The following is a 23,893-nucleotide window of genomic DNA, read 5'->3' as shown; positions in this document are numbered from 1 at the left end:
TCAAACCTGAGTTATTCTCCTGGAAGACCAAGTGTCCTACTCCTCTATTATTTCTCCTGCCTGTGTTTTTTTTTAATACAATATTTCTTGTACTAGGATTACTATAAATGGTAAACATTTGAAAAGTAATTTTATAGAATAATATAGTAGATACTCAACCTGGATGCTTGGATAACCCAAAGTTTTCTTGAAAGCTTACACAACCAGGTCATCTGCAAGTATTAAATTGAAGTTAACTTTAAAACGGTAAAAGTTAAAGCAGCCTTTTCTCCCATATTAAACTGAGTTTAATTTGAGTAATGTAGGCTAAAATGACTGCTAATAAAGTTAATTTAATCTATTTTCAGATTTCTCTATATTTGGTTTTTGAGTCATACCTGTTGATGCTCAAGTGTTACTCCTGGCTCTGCATTCAGAAATTACTCCTGGCAGTACTCTGGGAACCATATGTGATGCCAGGATTGAACCAGAGTTGGCCACATGCAGTAGTGCCCTCCACTGCATTATCTCTCCAACCCTCCCATCCCCTATCAGTTTTCTTTATGATTAAGAAAATAGGTTTGGTTGTTTGGGTTGACAGGCTGGGTGTGAGAGGGTAGGAGAAGGAACCTGGCAACAGTGTTGGAGGGAAGTTGACACTGGTGGTGAGGTTGGTGTTCGAATATTGTATGTCTAAAACCCAACTATAAATAACTCTGTAAATCACGGGTGCTTTAATAAAGTAAAAAGGTTGAGAAAATAGGATGGGGAAGTCGGCTTAAAAGTCTGAACTGCATGCTGTGCTTGCAGGATCCCCCAGCATTCCCTGGTGTGCTCTCCTCCCCAAACTGAGGTTTGCTTTCTATTGTTGAATTTAAATTTTTATAGGTTAACAGAAATTGTGAGTTTTATTTGTAGTACATTTTGTGTAGAATTTTACTTAAGGCTTTATGGCATGAATGTGGAGGTTAATTTTTGAAACATTCAATATAATTTCCTAGAATTTTGCTTTCATAGCAGAAGAGCAGTCTTTTAACTGAAAACAGAGCATTTAATTTCAAAGCATTTAATTTCTTGTCCACTTTTGCTGCCACCAGACTTTGTTGTTGTTGTTGGCCCACACCCAGTAATGCTCAGGGGTTCCTTCTGGCTCTGCTTTTAGGAATTACTCCTGGCAGTGCTCAGGGGACTATATTGGATGCCAGGGATCAAACCTAGGTCAGCTGCCTGCAAGGCAAGCGCTCTACCTGTTGTACTATTGCTCTGGTCCCCAGACTTTGTTTACTGGTCATTTGAGAGTGGGAACTGTTAGAAGTTTCTATGACATAAAGAAAAATAATAGTTTCGAGGTGTGTTTTTTGTTATTTATCTCTTACTACTCACTAGTGTTCAAACTTTTCAGGCATTCATTAGATTCTTTAAAATTATCTAGAGGTTGGAGAGATAGAACCCAGGGCTTAAGGCACTTGCTTTGCATAGTCACCTTGGTTCCATCCTCAACATCACATAGGGTACCTTTAGCCCTGCCAGGAGTGATTCCTGAAGGCAGAGCCAGGAGAAAACCCTAAGCATTGCCATTTGTGGGCAGCTCCCTCCTACATTAGATTCTAGGTCCCATGTAGCTCAGTGGTAGAGTGCATTCCACTCATGTATGAGGTACCCCTGGGTTCAATCTCCAGCACCCCCTCCCCTTTGCAAATTTGGATTCAACCTTTTTTAGGGAGGTGGCCCACACCTGCGGTGCTCAGGAGTTCTTCCTGGCCCTGCACTCAGGAATCACTCCTGTCAGGCTCTGAGGACTATATGGGATTCCAGGGTTCGAACATGGGTTGTCCAGGTGGAAGACAAAGTGCCCTACATGCTATACTATATCTCTGACTCCCCTGAAGAGCTTCTTCAGTAGGGGGCACACATAGCAGTATTAAAGAAACCATACGGTGATATATATCTAATTTGGGGCTCCTGAATAAAATAAAAAGGAGTTATATACCCTGATTTCAGAATACAGGCAACTCTAAAATGGAGGGTGCTATAGAAATTGAAACTGGGAAATATGTATTTTATGTAGTTTTACAATTTTTTGGTTTTTGGGCCACATTCAGCTGTGCTCTCAGGACTTACTCCTAACTTTGCACACAGAGATCACTCCTGGTGGGGCTTGGGGGACCATATAGGATGCATTGGTTTGATCCCAACTCAATTGTGTGCAGGGCAGTACCCTACACACTGTACACACTGTACTATCTCTTCAGCCCAAACTTGTACTTTTATTGAATTTTTAGTAAAAAATAAAAAATTCAGCTGTACATTAATATATATATATAACATTTTCAAGTTAAAAATATATTTTCCAAACAATTAAAAAAATCTTGGCGTAAAGAGGGAGCCATTGTTTAGTGTTTTTGTAAATTTAATGTCTTGCTTAATAAAAATAGATTGTTAGCTTTTGTGTACACACTGTACTGTCTCTTTAGCCCATAATTGTACTTTTATTGAATTTTTAATAAAAATAAAAATTCAGTTTTACATTAATATAAAATTTTCAAATTAAAAATATATTTTCCAAACAATTAAAAAATCTTGGTGTGGAGAGGGAGCCATTGTTTAGTGTTTTTGTAAATTTAATGTCTGGTTCAATAAAAATAGACTTGTTAGCTTTTGTGTTTGATCTGTTATGATGTGGCAGAAGTTATCTCTGGAAAACACTGAATGAAAGTGAAAAGGATAAATGGCTTCAAATTACTACTCTGCAAATATTTTTGACTTTGAAAATTTCTTCTAGGGAACAGGGATGGCAGTTGTCCCTGGACAGCACTAAAGGAATTTTTTTTGGGGGGGGGCAGGGATCGGTGCCGGGATTCCGGGTAGTGTTAAGGATCAAACCTGGAACGCCTGCATGCAAAAGTTGCGCTTCAGCCTTTTGAGCCATCTGCCAATCCTAAAGCAGTAATTTTTATGTGTAGAAAAATCAGGTTTACTTATTTTTTCTTTAGTCTTTGTCAAGTTGAGATGTTCTCTTATATGTAAGTAGCATAACAATGCCTTTTAATTTTAATCTAAATTGGTTCTGCTTTTTTTTGCTTTTGCTTTTTGGGTCACAGCTGGCAATCCACAGGAGTTACTCCTGGCTCTGTCACTGTCATCCTGTTGCTCATCGATTTGTTCGAGCAGGCACCAGTAACGTCTCTCATTGAGAGACTTATTGTTTTTGTTTTTGGCATATCCAATACGCACGGGTAGCTTGCCAGGCTCTGCCTCTCGGGCTCGATACTCCCAGTAGCTTGCCGGGCTCTCTGAGAGGGGCGGAGAAATGGAACTCGTGTCGGCCGTGTGAAAGGCAAAAGCCCTACTCGCTGTGCTATTGCTCCAGCCCCAGTTCTGCTGCTTTTTTTTTCTTGCTTTTTGGGTCACACCTGGCGATGCACAGGGGTTACTCCTGGCTCTGCACTCAGGAATCACCCCTGGCGGTGCTCAGGGGACCGTATGGGATGCTGGGAATTGAACCCAGGTCGGCCGCTTGCAAGGCAAGTGCCCTACCTGCTGTGCTATTGCTCCAGCCCTACCCCAGTTCTGCTTTTGATAGCAAAGGTGGGGTACCTAGTTTGCCCTGGATATTAATTATAGAAATAAGGAGGACAATGAAGGAAAGTGGTCTAGGGGGAATGCAAGAAGAGACAGACTGGAATTAACAGGGGCAGTGGGCAGGGGCTTCTGGCACATTGGTGGTGTAGAGTGAAATGTATGTATGTCCATGCCAAAGAGTCAACAACACTAAGCATGAGACCCAGCTACAACAACCATTTTTTTTATAAATTATTTATTTTTAATTAGTAAGTCAACGTGAGGGTACAGTTACAGATTTATACATTTTTGTGCTCACGTTTCCCCCATACAAAGTTCAAGAACCCATCCCTTCACCAGTGCCCATTCTCTACCACCAGTAAACCTAGTATCTCTCCCACCCCACACTGCCACTATGGCAGGGTATTCCCTTTTGATCTCTCTCTCTGATTAGGTGTACAACAACCAATCTTAAAAATGTGCCTATTTTTAAGGAGGAGACAAGTTGGTGTGGTGGGAGGGAACCTAGGGATATTGGAGGAAGTTGACACTGGTGGTAGGATTCCATACACTGGAACATTGTGTGCCTGAACTCAACTATGGATAACTTTGTAAGTCATAATGCCTCAATAAATTTCTTTTTTTTTGCTTTTTGGGTCACACCCGGCGATGCACAGGAGTCATACCTGGCTCTGCACTCAGGAATTGCCCCTGGCGGTGCTCAGAGGACCATTTGGGATGCTAGGAATTGAACCCAGGTCGGCTGGGTGCAAGTCAAAGGCCCTACCCGCTGTGCTGTCACTCCAGTCCCCTTAATAGAAAAATTTTTTAAAATAAAATCGTTGCCTTTAGGTTGAATAAAACCCCTACCACTTGAAATTCTGGAAGCCAAAATGTAGAATATATGTTTAATACAGTTTTTATTTTGTTTTTTGGGTTTTTTTTTTTTTGCTTTTTGGGTCACACCCGGCGATGCTCAGAGGTTACTCCTGGCTCTGCACTCAGGAATCACCCCTGGCGGTGCTCAGGGGACCATATGGGATGCTGGGAATTGAATCCGGGTTGGCAGCGTGCAAGGCAAACGCCCTACCCGCTGTGCTATCGCGCCAGCCCCAATACAGTTTCATTAACCCTGATTTCCTTTAATCTAATAGTCTGTTTGCAATATTGAGCATACAGAATTTTTGTACTTGGGCATTTTGTATGTCAGTAAAAAATAGCTGCAAATGGATATCCTCTCTCCAAGCCCTCATTGATTATAATAAAAGTATTTTTTTAGGTGGGCAGACTGAAAAGTGCTTAGGGCTTTCTCCTGACTCTGTGCTCAGGGCTCACTCCTGGTGGGGCTCGGGGGACCATATGGAGTTCTGGGGCTTGGTTCATTGGCGGCATACAAGGCAAATGCCCTACCCACTGTACTACTTCTCCAGTTTCTGATTTATAGATCTTAAAAATTTTTAGTTTTACAATGATTAGTTTTTAAAATTAATGTTATTCCTTAAAGTGTCAAGTCTTTATTTTGGGAATTCTTATGCATAAGAATTTGTATGGGCTCACCTCTTTTTCTTTTTCTTTGTAGCTTCCGGGGTACAGGGTAGGGATTTGTGAACAAGTTGGGTTTGTTTCGTGTAATTTTTTATGTAAGCTTGGCCTTAAACATTGATATTATAGATATGTGGCGTGTTCAACAGACTATAGTGAAGCTATATATTTTTAAATTTTCTGATGACTCCGTTCTTTTTCAAACTTTAAAAACAGTGAGATTATGGAACTAGAGAGATAGTATAATGGACAGGGCGCTTGCCTTTGTTGCAGCCAATCCAGGTTTGATCCCTAGCACTCCATGTGGTCCCCTGAAAACCTCCAAGAGTAATTCCTTAGTGCAGAGCCAGGAGTAGCCACTGAGTAATCACTGCTGGGTGTGACTGCCCAAAACAAAAAACAGGCCAGTTTAATTTTGATATATTTAGTGTAAATCAGTATGGTAAAATATGGTTTCAAATGTATCCAGTGTGAAAATTTACATAATGAGATATTTTGCATTATTTTTGGCACTAAGAGTTTTTTGTTTGTGTTTTGGGTCACACCCGGTGTTGCTCAGGGGTTATTTCTGACTGCAGTTAAGAGTTACTCCTGGTAGTATTCAGGGATGCCGGGAATCAAACACAGTTTGGGCTGTGTGAAGCACCTTACTTTCTGTACCATCTCTCCAGCCTCTTCATACTAAGTTTTTGAAACCTGATTTTTCTTTGCAGAACGTCTGTTTGAATTAGTCACATTTCAAGAGTTCATTTAGCTCTATGGCTAGTGGCTTCCAGCACACAAATTGAGAGTAGCCATTCTGATTAGGACAGAAAGCCTGTGAAATCAGAAGAGTTACAACATAAAACTTGAATGATTGGTGGGGGAAAAAAGGGAAAACAACTACTTTATAAAATAAGGTCCAGTGTTTTTGACTGCCGATGCCAATACATTTCTTAGTCTTTTACATCTTAGAAACTTGCATTGGCTTAAACCCTAGGGAGGTGTGGGGTCTTACTGAAAGGATTTTGAGGGGTGTTAAGTTCCTGCGGTCTTGTGATAAAAGAGCATTAGGCAAGTGTTGGGTGAGGTCTGGGAGGCCAACATTGATCTCTGGGGGGATGCCTTGTTCAGCACTAGATGTTTAACTTGGCAATAATTTATTTAATCATAGTAACTTTTCAGTAAGATGATAATTACTGTTTTTAATACATAGATGAGAACTGAGGTAGAAAGTTAAATCTTCAGGACACAGGTGGTTAAGCAATAGTATTCTTTTGCTTTCAAAAGTTTTGCTCTTTCTAGTCAGAATATTTTGGTATTTTTGGTTTTGCTTTTTGGGCTTCATCCAGCGGTGCTTCAGGAAATGTGCAGTGCTGGGGATTAAACCTGGGGCTCCACTTCATAGCTCTGAGCTATCTCCTGGGCCTAGAGTTTAGTTTTTTTTTTATTAAACATACTGTAGTCTCTGTGGAGGGCGGGGAGCATACCAGTCAGTACTCAGTGTTTACTGGTGGCTCTGTATTCTGGGATTGCACCTGGTTGGCATTAGGGGACCATATGGGGTGACGGGGACAGAACCTGGGTCAGGGATGTGCAAGACAAATGCATTACCCACTGTACTATCTTTCAGGCCTCCTCATATTGTAGTCTTAAAGCTCTCTCTAATTAGGTATAGGAACTTGATAAAAAAGTTGACCTGTAGACTTTTTTACCCTTGATTTTTGGGTCATACCCGGCAGTGCTCAGGGATACTCTTAGCTCTGCACTCAGAAATTACTCCTGGCAATGCTCAGGGGACCATATGGGATATTGGGAGATCGAACCCACATCTACCACATACAAAGCAACCATCCTACCCATTGTACTATTGCTCTGGCCCTGCTTCTTTTTTCTTTTGCGATGCTTGGGATTAAATCCAGGGCCCTAAAGCACTTGTGAGGCATGTGCTCTACCACTGAGACAAATTTCCAAGCTTTACCTGTAGACTTAGTGTTGTCGTCTGTCAAGTTGACCCAGGTTCTAAGAAACTTGACTAAGAAGGTGAACTGGATTTGAAATTGTGTTGTTAGGTTTTTTTTCTAGAACGATGGTAAAAAAATTCGTTTTTATCATACTTGTTTTCAGTAACATCAAGTGAAGGAGCATCACAATAAGCCCTAAGGTTATGCTGTACTTTAGTTATGACATATGCTGTCTATAAGTATTCTACATGTATTTTTACATGTTTTGCATGAAGTAGGTCCTATTAGTGCAAAGAAGAGAGGCTAAGTAGATTGCTCCAAGGTCACAGCTAATTAGAGGTAGAGTGAGATCCAAACATCTAACTCCAGTCCTATACTCACAACTCACTACTTTCATTTAGAGACTGTCATGTAGTTTAGTTAATATTTTTTCTTACACACTTGTTTCCCACGGAAGTGTTAATTACTGTGATTGCTTTAAAGCTGTTAGTCCTACTGATAGTTGCATTAAGCTTTTTCATAAAGAAAAGATACTTCAGATCTCTAAAGCTCTCACAAATTAGTCTGTCAGTTTGGATCAGATCAACTTCACAAACGCATTGCTAGAAAAATGGCTATGGTTGGGTCTGCAGAGATAGTACAGCATATAGGTCGGGTGCTTGTCTTGCACACAGCCCACCCAGGTTTCTATCCCTGGTACTGCATGGTCTCACAAGCTCAGCCAGGTGAAGCCCTGAGCACAGCCAAAACCAAAAGAAAAACCCTCTATAGTTAACTTACTCTCACATGTGTATTATACCTGTGTAAAATCATATAAAGAGTAGAATAAATGAGTTATGATTTTTTTAATTTTTAAATTTTTTTAAAAAAATTTATTGAATCACTGTGAGATAGTTACAAGCTTTCATGTTTGGGTTATAATCTCACAATGATCAAACACCCATCCCTCCAGTGCACATTCCCCACCACCAATATCCCGGGCATACCCCCCCCTTTCCCACCCTCCCCCTGCCTCTAAGGCAGACAATATTCCCCATACTCTCTTTCTACTTTTGGGCATTATAGCTTGCAACACAGACACTGAGAGGTCATCATGTTTGCTCCATTATCTACTTTCGGCATGCATCTCCCATCCCAACTGGTTCCTCCAGCCATCATTTTCTTAGTGATCCCTTCTCTATTCCATCTGCCTTCTCCCCTGCACTCATGAAGCTGTCTTCCAGCTATGGGGCAATCCCCCTGGCCCTTGTATCTACCGTCCTTAGGCGTCAGCCTCACATGATGGTACCCTACACTCCACAAACGAGTGCAGTCTCTCTATGTCTGTCCCTCTCTTACTGACTCATTTCACTTAGCATGATACTCTCCATGTTTAAGAGTTATGATTGAGTTTTAAGAGATCGTATTGAATGCTCTCATTTTACAAGCGCAGAGAAGACCAAGTTTAAGTAACTTAAAGTATATCTTTTTAAAGTACAATTCTAAAGCTGTGCTAGTCATGTTCTAAAACTATACTTGTTAAGAACGTTGGTTATATATAGGAAAAGCCCACCTAGATAATAAAGGGTGTGAGGAGTTATACTAAGAGTCTAAGGCTGTTTTTCATACCCATAGGGCAGGAATTTAGCTAGACCTAGATAGAAACTTGATGCGGGGGACATTAAGGAGTGCTCTCTGTCCTATTTTGGCTTTATTCTTTCTCTGTTGAGTGACTTTCTCTGGTAATTCAGCCTACATGGCAGAAGTTGGCTGCTCTTTGACATGTTCCAGTTCTGGTCATGTAGAAGGTGCTTGTCTTCGTATCTCATTCAGATTCTTGAGAAAGAGAGTGTCCCTCTTAATTCATACCCTGGAGCCCAGTCTGGTCCTATGTGACTGGGAACAGGATCACAAAGTGGAAAGCCTTTTTGGTAGGAATCTCCCTCAGGCTAGTTACTCAGAAGAGAGCTCGGGGCATCAGGCAGGTGCTGCATTTAAATCTTTACCATCTTTTGACCCATAATTTACCAATCCTCTTCTCCCACTGATCCCCCGCTACTAGTATAACTTGAATCTAGAACACTTCTTTTTAAAAGCATGGTGTTTCTTTTTATTTTTTTTATTAGTCACCATGAGGGTACAGTAACAGATTTACACATTTTCATACTTGAGTTTCCCTCATATAATGTTCGAGCACCCCTTCCTCCACCAGTGTCCATTCTCCGCCACAGTGAACCCAGTATCCCTCCCACCTCCCAATTCCCTCCCCCCTCCCTCCGCCCTCCCCATGGTGTTTCATTTTAAATGATTTCTTTAAATTCACCCTTTCAATAAAAATATAAATATTAGGTAACTGAAATCTTTACAGTTTTTGTATGAGGTGGTAACCTTGACAAAAAGTGAAGTATGTGATATTTTAGGTGTTTGTAGAAGAACAATTGAGTGAAACACAAAGTAGTCTACTCTGAAGTATATGGATATTGATACTCAGCCTCTATCACTAATCTCCATTAAATTTGGCCAGTACATTTTGAAGAGTTGGAGTTCATGGTATCCATGATGATCCTCAGAAATACAATGAAGTGGATCAATTTTTTATCCAGTTTGATTTGCTTTTATAGTTCAAATTTGAAAATTGATAGTGTGATAGTTATTGCCTTCTCTAATCAGAATGTTTTATTGTTCAGACACTACACTTTGGTGTTCCATTTTTTCTCCTGTAGATATTTGTGTATGTATTCCTATTTACTGAAGCTCAATTAAGAAAAAATCTTTAATCTTGAACCTGCTAGTAAAGTAGTTCTGCCAAAATTTTGGATACGGTATCTAAAATATTTTATGTCTTTTTCCCAGATTACATGTAGTCCTTCTTGTATCATATCTTTACAAAACTGAAAGTCTGTAGCTTTTGTATTAAGGAAATACAAATAAAAAATTGATGTTTTTCAGCTAATTAGAGAGAGAAAACAGAAGGGAATGCCTTGCCACAGTGGCAGGGTGGGGTGGGGGGGAGATGGGATTGGGGAGGGTGGGAGGGACACTGGGTTTACGGGTGGTGGAGAATGGGCACTGGTGAAGGGATGGGTTCCCAAACTTTGTATGAGGGAAGTATAAGCACAAAAGTGTATAAATCTGTAACTGTACCCTCACGGTGATTCTCTAATTAAAAATAAATAAATTAAAAAAAAATTGATGTTTTTATCTTGAATGTACTTTAGCCTAGGTAAGTGAACATGTGTAGTATAATCAGTAAGATTTAAGGGTAGGTTTGGTACATGGTAGAAAGGCAAGAAGAATGTGCTTCTTGATAAATGATGGGGTTAATACAGAAAAAAAGCTGTGGAGAGTAGAATTCTGTTATTTAGATATGATTTGAGATACCTTTGGAGCATCAGAGAAAAAGGGGTGTTTGGTATTAGGATATTTGGAGGTTGGAGAGATAACAGAGATAAGGTGATTGCATGTGACCGACCAGGTTTGATTTCCTGCACCACACGAGGTCTCCTGAGCTCATCCAAGAGTGAACCCTAAGAAAAGAGTCAAGAAAGGTCCCTGAACACTTATCAGGTACAGCCAAACCCTCCCTCCCAAGATAAATTAAGAAAAAGACATTTGGACTGAGACCATCAAAGTATTGGTAAAGGTATCAGTAGAAACAGTAATTGTAGATGTCATCATATAAAGACACAGTGAAAACTAATGAGAACAGAATCCTGGCTAACACCAGTATTTAAGAGATAGTTTTTAAAATGAGCCTCATTAGATGATTGAGCAATAAGCAACAAAGAGTATCAGGAAGAGAGCATCATGACGCTGGGGGAGTGATACACCAAAGGGAGTATCTGCAGAAAGATCCTGAGAAATTTGGCTAAGCTGTAACCATTGGGTTTGGGTCTTTTGGGTTTTGAGCCTCACCTCACAGTTCTAGGGGCTGCTTCAGGCTTTGTGCTCAGGGTTCACTCCCAGGCAATGTTTGGGTAATCATCTATTATTAGATGTGGAATCCTGATTGTCTGCAGGCAAAGTGTTTGCTCAGCCCTTTGAGCTTATCTCTCAGCCCCCTAAATATACTTTGTAAAAACAGTAAATTTTTATTGCAGATAGATTGGAAAACCGATTAACAAAGAAGAAAAATTAAGTAAAGCAGTCTAATACTCCTATCTCTATAATAATTTTTAATGATGGTTTGGATACGGTATGTTTTTCTTTCATATTTCTTTTTTTGTGTGTTTGGGCCACAACTGGCAATTCTCAGAATCAATTCTGATTCTGTACTCAGGAATCTCTGCTGGTGGTGCTCTGAGGACCATATAGGATGCCAGGAATTGAACCCAGGTTGCCCTTTTGGAAGGCAAAGGCTTTACTGTACTGTCTCTCAGGCTTCTCATTTATTTCTTACAAAACATTGCTGTTTTATGTACTTTCTAAATTTGGGGACATATCCAGTAGTAGTACCTAATAATATTAGTGACATTAGTAGTAATATTAGTGATACCTAATACCTAGTAGTACCTAATTGCCTAATATTTTGCTGGGACCCTGTGATGGACCATGTGGCAGTTGCTTGCAAGGCAAATGCCCTAATTGCTGTACTATCGTTCTCTGTGGATAACCTCAGACTTGAATAATCACTGAATAAATGAATTAATATGTGGGTAAACTAAATACAGTGTTGTAAATAACATTGATGAGGAAAGAAGTAAAATCTAGTGATAACTCATTACAGTGATGCCTTAATTTCCATTGAAACTGCCTTTTCATTTTAAACTGTACGGAGAGGGGCGTGGGATTCCTGAAAAACAAGTGTCTATACCATACATAATGCCTATCATGGAGGTGTTTTTCCTTTACTAACTAAAGGGGAACCATTGGTGAGATTGGCATTGATTGATGTCCTGAAGGAGGACATAGAACAAGTAACAGCAGTTGCCTTTGATCCCAGTTATTTTATAGAGGAGCTCACCTAAGGGAACAGAAGAATTTTGGGGAGGGGGTCACACCCGGCAATGCACAGGGGTCACTCCTGGCTCATGCACTCAGGAATTACTCCTGGTGGTGCTCAGGGGACCATATGGGATGCAAACGCCCTACCCGCTGTGCTATTGCTCCAGCCCCGGGAACAGAAGAATTTTTAAGAGTGACTTCTGATAGCAGAATACAGGAGAATATGGTGCTCAGATGCTGCTTCTGGCAGTTTAGGACTGTGGGGTGCCAGAGTCCGAACCCAGGTCTTCTGCACACAAAACATGCCCTTAGCCTAATAAGCAAGATAAACTAAAAAAAGGTTGAGTGGCATGTTTTCAGTTAAGATTTCAGATATGGACTGGATAGCTCAGTGTACTGAGCACATGCTGTGTATGCGGTAGACCTAGATTCAATTCTTGGCAGCTCATGGTCCCCTGACCACCATTAGGAGTGATATCCCAGCACCACTGGGTGTAATCTCCAAAGTAAAAGAGATGAAAAATCTCAGACAAAGGCCAAATTATGGATAGTTGCAAGGCCCAGGGATTTGGGAATTGGAAATGTGGGGCGGGTCAGGGAGGAGGTTATAGGAATTGAGAGTAATATCCAACAAGGTTCCACAGAGCACAGTGGGATGGGTTGGGAGGAAATTCAGGCTTGGGGGGACCGGTCATTAGGAAGGAAGCTTGGATATGTGTGAGGAAGAGAGTTTAGGAGAGGACAGATGCTTGGGAAAGGAGTTTTGTGAAAAGGAGAAAATTGCTTTGCTTCATAAACAGTCTAATAGATTGAATTAGTATATTCTGCTTACTTAGGAGATCTAATTATAATTCCACTGTCTTGACTTCATTTCTCTGATATGGAAAAATAAGGTTTAATTTCCTTTAAAATTATTTGTGTTATAAGCATTATATGATGGTTGATGTTTTTTCTCTTAAAAATAAGGTTAATGAGGTAAGTTAAAGGGAAAAGGTAAACTTGAAAATGTGTTGAAATCTATCCAGGGACATCAGTTTTGGTATATAATTCCCTGGACTTTTTATCATTTGAAAAGTGAAAAGTTCATTTAATTTTTGAATTAATTTTTCACATAACAATACCTAGTAACCTTTGTCAGAATTTGTAGGAATGTTGCTATCATTTTTTAGTTGTTACAGAAATCCATTATAGGAATACACTGTATTTAATAACTTTTGAATGCCTTCTGATTTTTAATACAAGGACAAGAAACACCTTGTGTATACAACTTGGCATATTCATCTGATTAATTTCTTTGGATAAGTTTAGGAGTTTTTAAGATCAGCTGTACTTTTGGGGTAAATTTCTTTATTGACTTACTAATATTTGGCTAAGAAATTCATTCTGTGTTCAAAATATAGGGACATGTTTAAATATATTTGTGAACAGCATGAAATGAATGGCTATAGGCATATAATAAGTTAATTATTTACAATTGTTTGATACTTAAGTTTTCCCCAGGAAGGGAGGCAAGAAACATTAACCTGTAAGTCTTTAGTTTTTCTTTTCCCAACGGGCTTTCACATTCAGGACTTACATGTAGTGGAGTTGAGGTCATTAAAGATTGTTTAAATTCTAAGTTAATATCTTCAGAATGCATGAAAATGATTAACAACCCTTTATATATATAATTTTATCATTTATTTTCCACACTTAACGTGTTTTTTTATTACCTATTTTCCAGGTGATTCATGGCAGGGGACGTGGAAGGATTCTGTTCCTCCATCCATGACACCAGTGTCTCTGCTGGGTTCAGAGCACTGTATGAGGAGGGATTGCTTCTCGATGTCACTCTGGTTATTGAAGATCATCAGTTCCAGGCACATAAAGCACTCTTGGCCACCCAGAGTGACTACTTCAGAATTATGTTTACTGCAGATATGAGGGAGCGAGATCAGGACAAAATTCATTTAAAAGGTCTAACTGCTACTGGTTTCAGCCATGTCCTTCAATTTATGTACTATGGAACTATAGAACTGAGTATGAATACCGTTCATGAGATTCTTCAGGCAGCTATGTATGTTCAGCTTATAGAGGTGGTGAAATTTTGCTGTTCATTTTTGTTAGCAAAAATCTGCCTAGAAAATTGTGCAGAAATAATGAGGTTGCTGGATGATTTTGGTGTTAACATCGAAGGAGTAAGGGAGAAGTTGGACACCTTTCTCCTCGACAATTTTGTTCCTCTCATGTCCAGGCCGGACTTCCTCTCTTACCTGAGCTTTGAGAAGCTCATGTCTTATTTGGATAACGACTATCTGAGCAGATTTCCAGAAATAGAGCTGTACGAGGCTGTACAGTCGTGGCTACGACATGATAGAAGACGCTGGCGACACACTGATACCATCATTCAGAACATCAGGTTTTGTTTGATGACTCCCTCCAGTGTTTTTGAGAAGGTTGGTACGTTTGAAAGCAATTAATAAGACTTGTAATTTAGTTAACTCAGAATGTCTTGATAGATAAGATTAATTGACGTGGTCAGGAGCCATAAAGAGAATAGGTTATAATAAGAGTTTGTATCTACATAAAATTTAGTTTTAGTTGTAGTTTATGCATTTAGGTTTTTAAAAACAAATCTTGTGGGTGAAAATCAAACTAGGTAGGTGATAGAGCAGATTCATTTTTCAAGTACTTTTAAAATTGAAGCAGTAATCTCTAATGCAAAATATTACACGTTTGCTTTAGCTTTCATTCTCAAGTAATTAAATCTGAACTAGGTCAGACTAGCTGTTTTTTTAAAAAATTAATAATGTTGAAATTAGTTTTTTAGTTTTGAATGATGTACATTTAATTTTTGTATTCCTCTAAACTATAAGGACCTACAAAATTGCTCTTAGAAACTTCTCCCCTAGCTCTTTCTTCCTCTCTTATTGAATACTAACTAAATTCTTTACTTATTTCACTGAATACTAACTAAATTTAATGTTGAAAAAACATATCTAAAACTGTCATTTCGAAAAAAAATCTAAAACTATCCTTTTGGCATTTCTAAACAATAGACTCTGTTTACGCTGATTAATTACCCCTGTGCACATATACCATATTCTACTATCTTAACAAGTCTTTTCTCCAACAAAACAGCCTTAGCCAATTTTTGTGTTAGCAATTTCATTTTTATATCAGCCTCATTTGTGATCCTTTCTTGCCCAAAGGAGAGAAAGCAGTTTCAGTAATTGCTTAACTTAATTGGTTTCTAATCACATGATTACCTCTGGGGTTCTGTTTACCTCTTGAATCTTTTTTTTTTCTAGAAAGCACACTTAAATCTTTGATCGACACCCTTCATGTTTAAATATTTCCTCAGCTTTAGTTACCAGACCTGGTGATTATATAATATTTGCAAGGGAGGTTGTTTACACCATTGGAAAAAACAAACAAACTTGCACTTTTGAATAACACTCAGCAAACTGGCATGTTTTTCTCCCCTTCAGAATGTTGTGAAATATCATTAACTTCTAAGAGCTAGTCAGTTTCATATCTTCTTATATTAATATGACAAGCAATAGAAAATAGGGCATATATTTCTTAATTTTTTTGTTTAGTGATAAATCAGCCCCTTGTAAACTATAAAATCATTTGTCTCTGGAAATTTTTTCCTCATTAATTTTTCTCTCTTTCCTTGGGGAATCCTGACTTGTCTTTAAATGTAAATGCTTTATCCTACTAAAACAATATCTTGTAACTTCAGTCCAAATCGAAGTACTTACAGAAAAAAGAATTTTCTATGAGAGCAACCATGTAATAGATGACAGCAGTAAGTGACGTTTAGATGTTGAGATAAGATAGCGTTTCTGTATATAAGTGATCAGCCCAAGGTCGTTAGTTGTGAGTGGCTAAGAATTACCATAAGATAATTTTATAAACCGTGTAAATCATGAGTTGTAGGGACTAGGAAATAGCACATGCCTAGCCAGATGTGACCTTCAGGGCTTCCGGGCCATGCCTGGGTAAAGCTCTAGCATTGCAGAGCCATCCTGAACAACACCACATCCTTAGGCCCTTGCAATTGCCGCAGTGAAGTGGCAGAGCATTGAAGGTGGGGCCCCTGGGCCTCCTGAGTTCCCTCCCACCAAAAAAGTTAGTTGTGCCTTCAGATGGACTCTGTTTGCTTGTACAGTGTAGTAGATTACTTCATCTGGTACTGGGAATCTTGTCAGAATAAAATTGTTAAGACTTCCTTCTTGAGTTAATTTCATTGGGAAACTTCCCTGAGGACCTGTTTTATTTTAGTAATAGTGGTAAGATAAGTGAAAGGTAGTCAGTAATTCTTTTTTTTCCAATTGAATTGAATCACCATGAGCTGGTAGTCAGTAATTCTTACAGTGTTAAAGTCAGTGTTTATCACAGGAATCTGTGGCTTTCTAAACGTTGATAATTACTAGGTTAGGCATCTTTGAGGTCTAATTTCTAGAAGTAAAACTTCAGAAATTAAAATTTTGAAAATTGGGCACATCTGTTTTTCCCTGTACTCAGTATATGGCCCAATATTAATAAAATACTGAAAATTTTTATTCACAATTTTCTGTGGTAGACTTGTTATTAAATTCATAGAATTTCTCACTCTTCAAAATAAAAGATTATCTGGGGCCAGAGAAGGTATTTCATCATGTAGGGTTCTTTCCCTACATGCAGATTGCCCAGATTCCTTCACCAGCATTCCCTGAGCACCACAAGGATTAATTCCTGAGTATTACTGGGTGTGGCCTAAAATGCAAAATAAATTACAAGTTAAAGTCAAAATTTTAAAAGCCCCTTTTTTGGGTTTTATTTTGGGGTCACATCTGATGAATACTGGGACCATTTCATAGCACAGTGTTTAGGGTAATTCCAAGTGCTGCGCAGGGGACCAAATAGTGTCGGGGATTGATCCATGAGCTTCCTCACATAACGTATGTACTCAACTCCTCCCCAGCCCCAAACCACTCCCTATGAAATTAGTGTTTGGGGGCCAGGAAGATAGTATAGCCGATAGGGCACTTTCCTTGCATGCATCTGTCTCAGGTTTGATCTCCGGCATTCCATATTGTCCCCCAAGCACAGACAGAAGTAACTCCTGAGTACAGAGCCAAAAGTAACCCATGAAAATCACTGCATTTGTGGCCTAAAAACTAAAAAACAAAAAGAAAATGAGTGTTGGTACTAAAGAGATAACATAGGATGTAAGGCACTAGCTTTGCATATGACCAACGACACTTTGAATCACTGGCATCACATATGGTTCCCCAAGCATTGCCGGATATGGCCCAACTTCCAGCCCCACTCCCCCAAAAGTGTTCATGATTTTAGAACTACACTGATATGATTTATGGTTCAATATGATTTATGATGATTGAAATCTTGAAATACAGTAAGTCTGAAATGAGAATTTAAAATCCAAACTGACAGTGCAAGTTACCTTATGAATTTATATCGTATATTGAAATAATTGGGTGTATTGGGCTAAATAAGATACATTAAAATCAATATTATGTTTTGGGGTGGGGGCTCACACCTTACAGTGCTCAGGGTCTACTCCCAGTTTGGTACTTAGGGGGCAGCTTCTGATGTAAAATCAATTCTACTTTTTAAAAATGTGGCTACTAGAAAGTGAAAATTTGGCTCTCATTTGTGACTCAGATTCTATTTCTGTTGCACAGTACTGCTCTAGAACTTCGGAAAGTGAGCTGAAAATATGCACATAGTCAACAGACTTTCACATGTTTAATCCATCTCTTGAATTTAGGAATATTATGTACAGTTAGTGTAAATGAACTTAACTGTTCCATGGATGTATCTGATGATTTTCTTGACTTGGGAAAAATCAGAAGTAACTGAATAATGGTAAACGAATCCACAACAATTTCAATTTTAATGTTAGTGGCTTCATAAAGAAGGAAAGAGCGGAATTCTACCTCTTCCACAAAACTAGCTCCCTACTGAGTCTAGGGACTTGAATCCTAACCTCGAGCTGTGCTGAAATTTTTGGGTTTATTTCTTTTTGATGTCTTCTCCAAGTTCTCTTCTAGATTTTTCCCCCTGTTGAAATCAACTGTTTTAACTTTAGTTCTCAATATTCTGTAGAAACATAACCAGAGATCAAGGGGGTTAGAGGTGAAAATCATCACAGCATGAGACTAGGGGTTCAGCTGGTTGAACAGGGGCCCACAGGAAGAAAGCAAGGTCAGATGGTAACCCTAAGGGTTGAGAAACATTGCTTCAAAGATAAAATTTTTACACGACATTTTATATGTGGCCAGGCTATTATGCATTGAATGCTCTGCTTGTGCTTTTTCCAGAATAAGTGATACTGCCAAACCAGAATTGGAGTCTTGCTTTCCAGCGTAAGATCTTCTATAGACTTGATAATGCAGGGAGGAAGAAACCCTGAGGTACATGCAGGAAGCATGTTGTTAACCCAGTTTAGCTCATTTAGAAGTTGTAGAGTTTAAATTCTAACGTATTGGCATGAACAAAACATAGCTTAAGAAATTTAATGGCACTGAAAAAAGTATGTGGGGAAACATCTGGAATTTTTACTGTATAATCAAAGCTGAAAATAAATTTAAGGAACTTGTCCTTTTGACATAGTTATTTAAGAATTCTGATAATTTTTTATTTATAGAACTAGAAATTGTTTTAAGTTTTTACATAATGCAAATGTCTCTGCCATTTATTTTACTAACTCTGATCTTTGCCTCTGTTATTTTTGTTTGTGTGCTTTATTTTGTTTGGGGGCCACCTTGCAGTGCTTAGGGCTTAACTCCTGGCTATGCTCTCAAGGATCACTTCTAGTGGTGCTCAAGGAATCACATGAAGAAATTGTACTTTTGGCAAAATATGTCTTAGCTTTTTTTTGTATGAAAACATCTTTAGCAGAATTGTTAAATTATTCATTAAAATACCCATATGTTGATTCTTTAGTACTGTGACATTTTTGATATTTTTGAACCCAGGGCATCTTCAGTTCATGAATATGCATAAGGTAAGATTCAGCATACTGATGAGCCCCTTAAAATAGTTTAATTATAATAAGATCTTTCAGTATTTGAAGTGGAAAGAAAATCTCTTAAATCCTACAAAGAACATATTCATTTTTACAATAGATTTTTCATTGGCTGTTTATATTTTATCTTTGACAATATTTATTAAGGAGGCAGATTATATACTTGTATTTTGTTTTATTCCAAATACACACTGTTTGATAAACTAGCTCGTGGCATTTTAGACTCCTAATGCTGTTAAAATGTAATGTTGCCAAGATCAGGTAAAAACTGGTTTTTACTGATAGCAAGTTTTTGGTTTTCACAAGTCATTGCATTCTATAAATTTGTTACAAGAATATTTACAGCTTAGAGATGATTATTACACTATTTAAAAGGTAGTTTCATTATATATAAATACAGTTCTCTGATCAGTAATAATGCTTCAAGAAGATGATAATACTTTTTAAAATACTTGAGGGGGGGTGGTTTGGGCCACACTTGGCTGCGCACAGGGCTTATTTCTCGCTCTGTGCGCTGGGATCAATCCTCGAGATACTGTGGGACCATATGAGGTGCCAGGGATCAAACCTGGATTGGCAGCATTCAAGGCAAAGTGCCTTACCTGATACACTATCACTCTGGCCCTGAAAACTATAACACTTTAAAGATAATGTCTTTTACTTCATGACCAGAATTTGTGGCTTTAAAAGCTACATTTTAAAATGTGAATAAGCTGTCCTGGAGTAACCTTGAAATGGATAGAATTCGAAGGTCTTGAGTATACCTTGAAGACCTTGCTAGGAATGTAGCAACTCTCAGAACAGGTTTCACAAAAAACTGACAATCTTCCAGGTATTTCCTTACCAACAGAGTTGATTTATATCACATTAGTAATTGGCACATAAAGAAATGTATTCTTTTATTTGAAAAAAATAGTGTCATGCTTGGGTACTGTGATGTTCTGGTTAATTGTGACACAGTCTACTTGGTGATAGTTTCCTGGGCAAGGATGCAACTACATAAAATGTAGGTGTTGTAGGCCTCTCTAGAATTCCGTTGGTTTGGAACTGTTAATTAACAGTTTTGACTAATCTTGCAGTTAACCAGTTAAACATTTGTCCAACAGCTAAATCATTAACTGTATTGTTTCTTTACAGTTTAGTCAGAAAACCCTGAAAAGGGACTGGAGTGATAGTACAGCAGGTAGGGTGTTTGCCTTGCATGTGGCGAGCCAGATTCAATCCTCAGCATTCAGATTCCCCCCACCATTAACATTATAGTGGTATATGAAACAAACAGGGCTGTATTTGACAATAAGTGAATTGTCTTGGTTAAGGGCACACCTCTGTGGGGCTCCGGGGTCATTTCCTGGTATTTCTCAGGACCATGTGCTGCCAGGATCAAATTTGGACCTTCTGTATTCAAAGCATGTACTCCAGCCCCTAATAAACAGTATTGAGATTTTGTTTAAAGATGGCAGCTTGCATTTTAAATGTGAAATAAGAGTAGAATTTCTAAAAACAAAGTTTAGTTTCCCTTCATATATAAAATAATGACATAAGTTTGAATTTTTTTTTTTTTGCTTTTTTTTGGGTCACACCCGGCGATGCACAGGGGTTACTCCTGGTTCTACACTCAGGAATTACTCCTGGCAATGCTCAGGGGACCATATGGGATGCTGGGATTCGAACCTGGGTTGGCCGCGTGCAAGGCAAACGCCCTACCCGCTGTGCTATCACTCCAGCCCCATAAGTTTGAAATTTTGAAATTAACAGATTTTGCTCATAGATTTGCAAGTTGGAAACTAGGTCAATGGGTTAAAGCCTATTTCACTGTCGATGCCTTTGTGTCTCCTTTCCCCTCCAGTCTATCCCTTCTTTTCAGCCCTATCAACTTGGATAATTGTAGTTAATTCCTGTGTTTGTTTTTTCAAAACTACCAAAGATATTTTTCTCCTCACAAGCCTTTTATTACAGATGTAAAGTTCACATTTTATGACTTTGGATTATTGTCACTCCTGGTTCACAGATTCCTGGAGAGTAGTAGCAGTCTGGTGTGTTGACTGTTACCTCTCTGGGAGAGAGAGATCGTCTTGTAGGGTATATTAATAAGCAGGCAGATACCTATTGAAAGTTAAAAAATTCATTTACTTGCTGATTTTACTCTTAAATAAGAGAGATAAAAACAAGCATAGAATTGGAAATTGGAGTAAAAGGAAGGGAAACATGGAATGGGGATAGCTATGTTGACTCATAAGACAAAAAAACAATGAATTTGGGGGAAAGCCAAATGATAAGTAAAAATGGAAAAGATCAGGTGAGATCTATGACTGGAGAAAGAGTTGGGAGTAGGAAAAACTTAAGGCTTTGTAAAATTTTAATCCTCAAATTTAGTATTTACCCAGAAAACGTTATCAGAGAAAGACTTGCTCATCCAGGAGCTAGTTTCAGGATTTTTAAAAAGGTGCTCATGGCTTACTCCTGGCTCTGTGCTTAGGAATGACTCCTGGCAATACTTGGAGGACCATACCGGGGATCAAACCTCGATCACCCACATGCCAGGCAAGCACCTTACCCACTGTATTCTCTCTCAGGCCCCTAGGATATATTTTATATAACTTTTTTTGTACTTTATTTTATACTTATGAATAAAATATTAACAGGGCTGGAGAGTGAGTACAGTTGTTATGGCATTTGCTTTACATGTGTCCCTGGTTTGATCCCTGGCACCATGTTGTTCCTAAGCACCACAAAAGTGGCTCCTGATCACCGCTGGGTGTGCCCCCCTTTAAGAACCTCCAAAGTCTCAAAGGTTTTGAGTTATTTTTTTAAAAAATTCTTTTTTGGGGGGCACACCTGGTGGTGGTGCATAGGTCTTACTCCTGGCTCTGCATGCAGAGATCACTCCTGGCAGGGCTCAGGGGACTGTTTGTGGTGCCAGGGATTGGACCTGGGTCAACTGCATGCAAGGCAAAAATCCCTACCTGCTTCAGTTCAACACCCATATCTTTTGGGAGGCACACCCAGTGGTGCTAAAGGCTACTCCTGATTCTGCACTCAGGGATAACTGTTGGCAGTTGTGGTGGTGTTAAGGAACTATATGTAGTGCTGAGAATCGAACCCAGATTGGCTGTATGTAACACAAAGCACCCTATGCACTACCATCCGCTTTGGCTTAATTTTTTTAAGATTATATCTTCTTTTAGACTTGTACAATGTGTTGGGTTTGGAGCTACACACTGCCATGCTAAGTGCTTACTTCCAGTGTGGTGCTCAGGGATCATTCCCTTTAGGTGCTCAGAGAATCATATGTGGTGCTGGGGATCAAACTGGAATTGGTCACCTGCAAGGCAAGTGCCTTGCCTGCTGTACTATTTGGCCTTAGATGTGTACTTTGAAGGCATGCTCTTTATTACTATCACACTGAAACTGGGAGGAGACTTAGCCAATTAAAATCTTTGGCGCCACTTTTAATTAAGTATTTTTACTTTAAAAAAATTGAAGGGATGGGGCTGGAGCAATAGCACAGCGGGTAGGGCGTTTGCCTTGCACACGGCCGACCTGGGTTCGATTCCCAGCATCCCATATGGTCCCCTGAGCACCGCCAGGGGTAATTCCTGAGTGCAGAGCCAGGAGCAACCCCTGTGCATCGCCAGGTGTGACGCAAAAAAAAAAAATTGAAGGGATATGTGACAAAAATTGCTGAAACTTAACTAGAATATTGTGGTGAGGAATCCTTTCCTTTACTCTCATTTACCCTAAAGAACCTTTGAAGGTTTTAATAAGTATGTAATACTTTTACTTACATAGGTGTGTGAATCCTTAATAAAATAGATCTTTGCTATCGATATTTGAGTAATTTTATTATTGAAGGTATTTGTGCTTAGCATGAAATGATATTTTTTAGCTTTTCCGTGGTCGGTATTTTAGGACAAAGGGATTAATTAAATCAGTAAATCAATATAAAAATTAGTTTTATGCTTAAATTGTGAATATGATTTTATGTACTTTTTAATATGAGAGTAGATGTTTTTGCAATGAAGACTATTCTACGTCTTACTGAATCTCAAAATTACATTAAGTATAGCTGTAGTTCCTCAAAATATCTTTTCTTTTAGTTTTAAAGCCTCATGATAATTATCTTGGTCTTGAATGTTTCTCTTAAAGATTAGATCACGAAGAAGAAATGAGGAAATGGAGAGCCAGGACTCAATCTTCCATTAAAAAAATTGGGTTAGCATGTTCGATGTAGGAAGAGGCCATAGAGGAGTCTGTTATACAACTGACTTCTTTTATAAAGGGTAGGGCCCTGGAGATCTAAACTGGAGGCTTACAGGGACAGTCACTGTCACTGTCATCCTGTTGCTCATCGATTTGTTCGAGCGAGCACTAGTAACATCTCTCATTGAGAGACTTATTGTTACTGTTTTTGGCATATCCAGTACGCACAGGTAGCTTGCCAGGCTCTGCCGTGCGGACAGGGACAATATAAAGCTGATACCTGGGATCTCGAGTTCCAGGATTGTTCCAGCTTTTAGCACCTTTCCTCCCACCCCAACTTTAACTGATGGGTAATCTAATAAGAGCCATTTTGTTTCTTTTGATTTAGTATATGTTGGGAATTTAAGGAATAACAACTAGGGAGTATAGAGATTTTGAGGCACTGCTTGTTTCATCTTGCCAAGCTGTTTGAATACCCAGGGCCACCTATGGTTCTCCATGTATCACCAGGGGTTACCCTTGAGCACTGCCTGGTGCTATTGAGATCTATCAACCCTCCTCCCAGAAGAAACTTTGCAAAAGGCGAAATAGCTATTTTTAAATTGGTTGTTTGATAGTTTGAAATTTTAGATAAGCCTGTTTTTGGTCGGTTTTTTTAAAATTGCAGATTAAAATTCGTTTGGGGGCCATAGCTGGCAGTTTCCAGGGCTTACTCCTGGCTCTG

At 39.0% G+C, this 23,893-nt stretch overlaps 1 protein-coding gene across 1 annotated transcript in view; it reads left to right on the top strand.

The window, feature by feature from the left end:
- KLHL15 (kelch like family member 15) overlaps positions 1-23,893 on the top strand; it is a 53,600-nt gene that overhangs the window by 17,953 nt on the left and 11,754 nt on the right. Inside the window, exon 2 of the mRNA XM_004612241.2 lies at positions 13,672-14,383. Coding sequence (XP_004612298.1) covers positions 13,679-14,383 — 705 coding nt within the window. The 5' untranslated portion in view covers positions 13,672-13,678. The remainder of the gene's footprint in view (positions 1-13,671; positions 14,384-23,893) is intronic.

The sequence above is a fragment of the Sorex araneus genome, chromosome X, assembly GCF_027595985.1.
Source record: "Sorex araneus isolate mSorAra2 chromosome X, mSorAra2.pri, whole genome shotgun sequence".
NCBI lineage: Eukaryota > Metazoa > Chordata > Mammalia > Eulipotyphla > Soricidae > Sorex > Sorex araneus.
The sequence above is the reverse complement of the archived record's forward strand: the minus strand, read 5'-3'. Positions and strand labels throughout refer to the sequence as shown.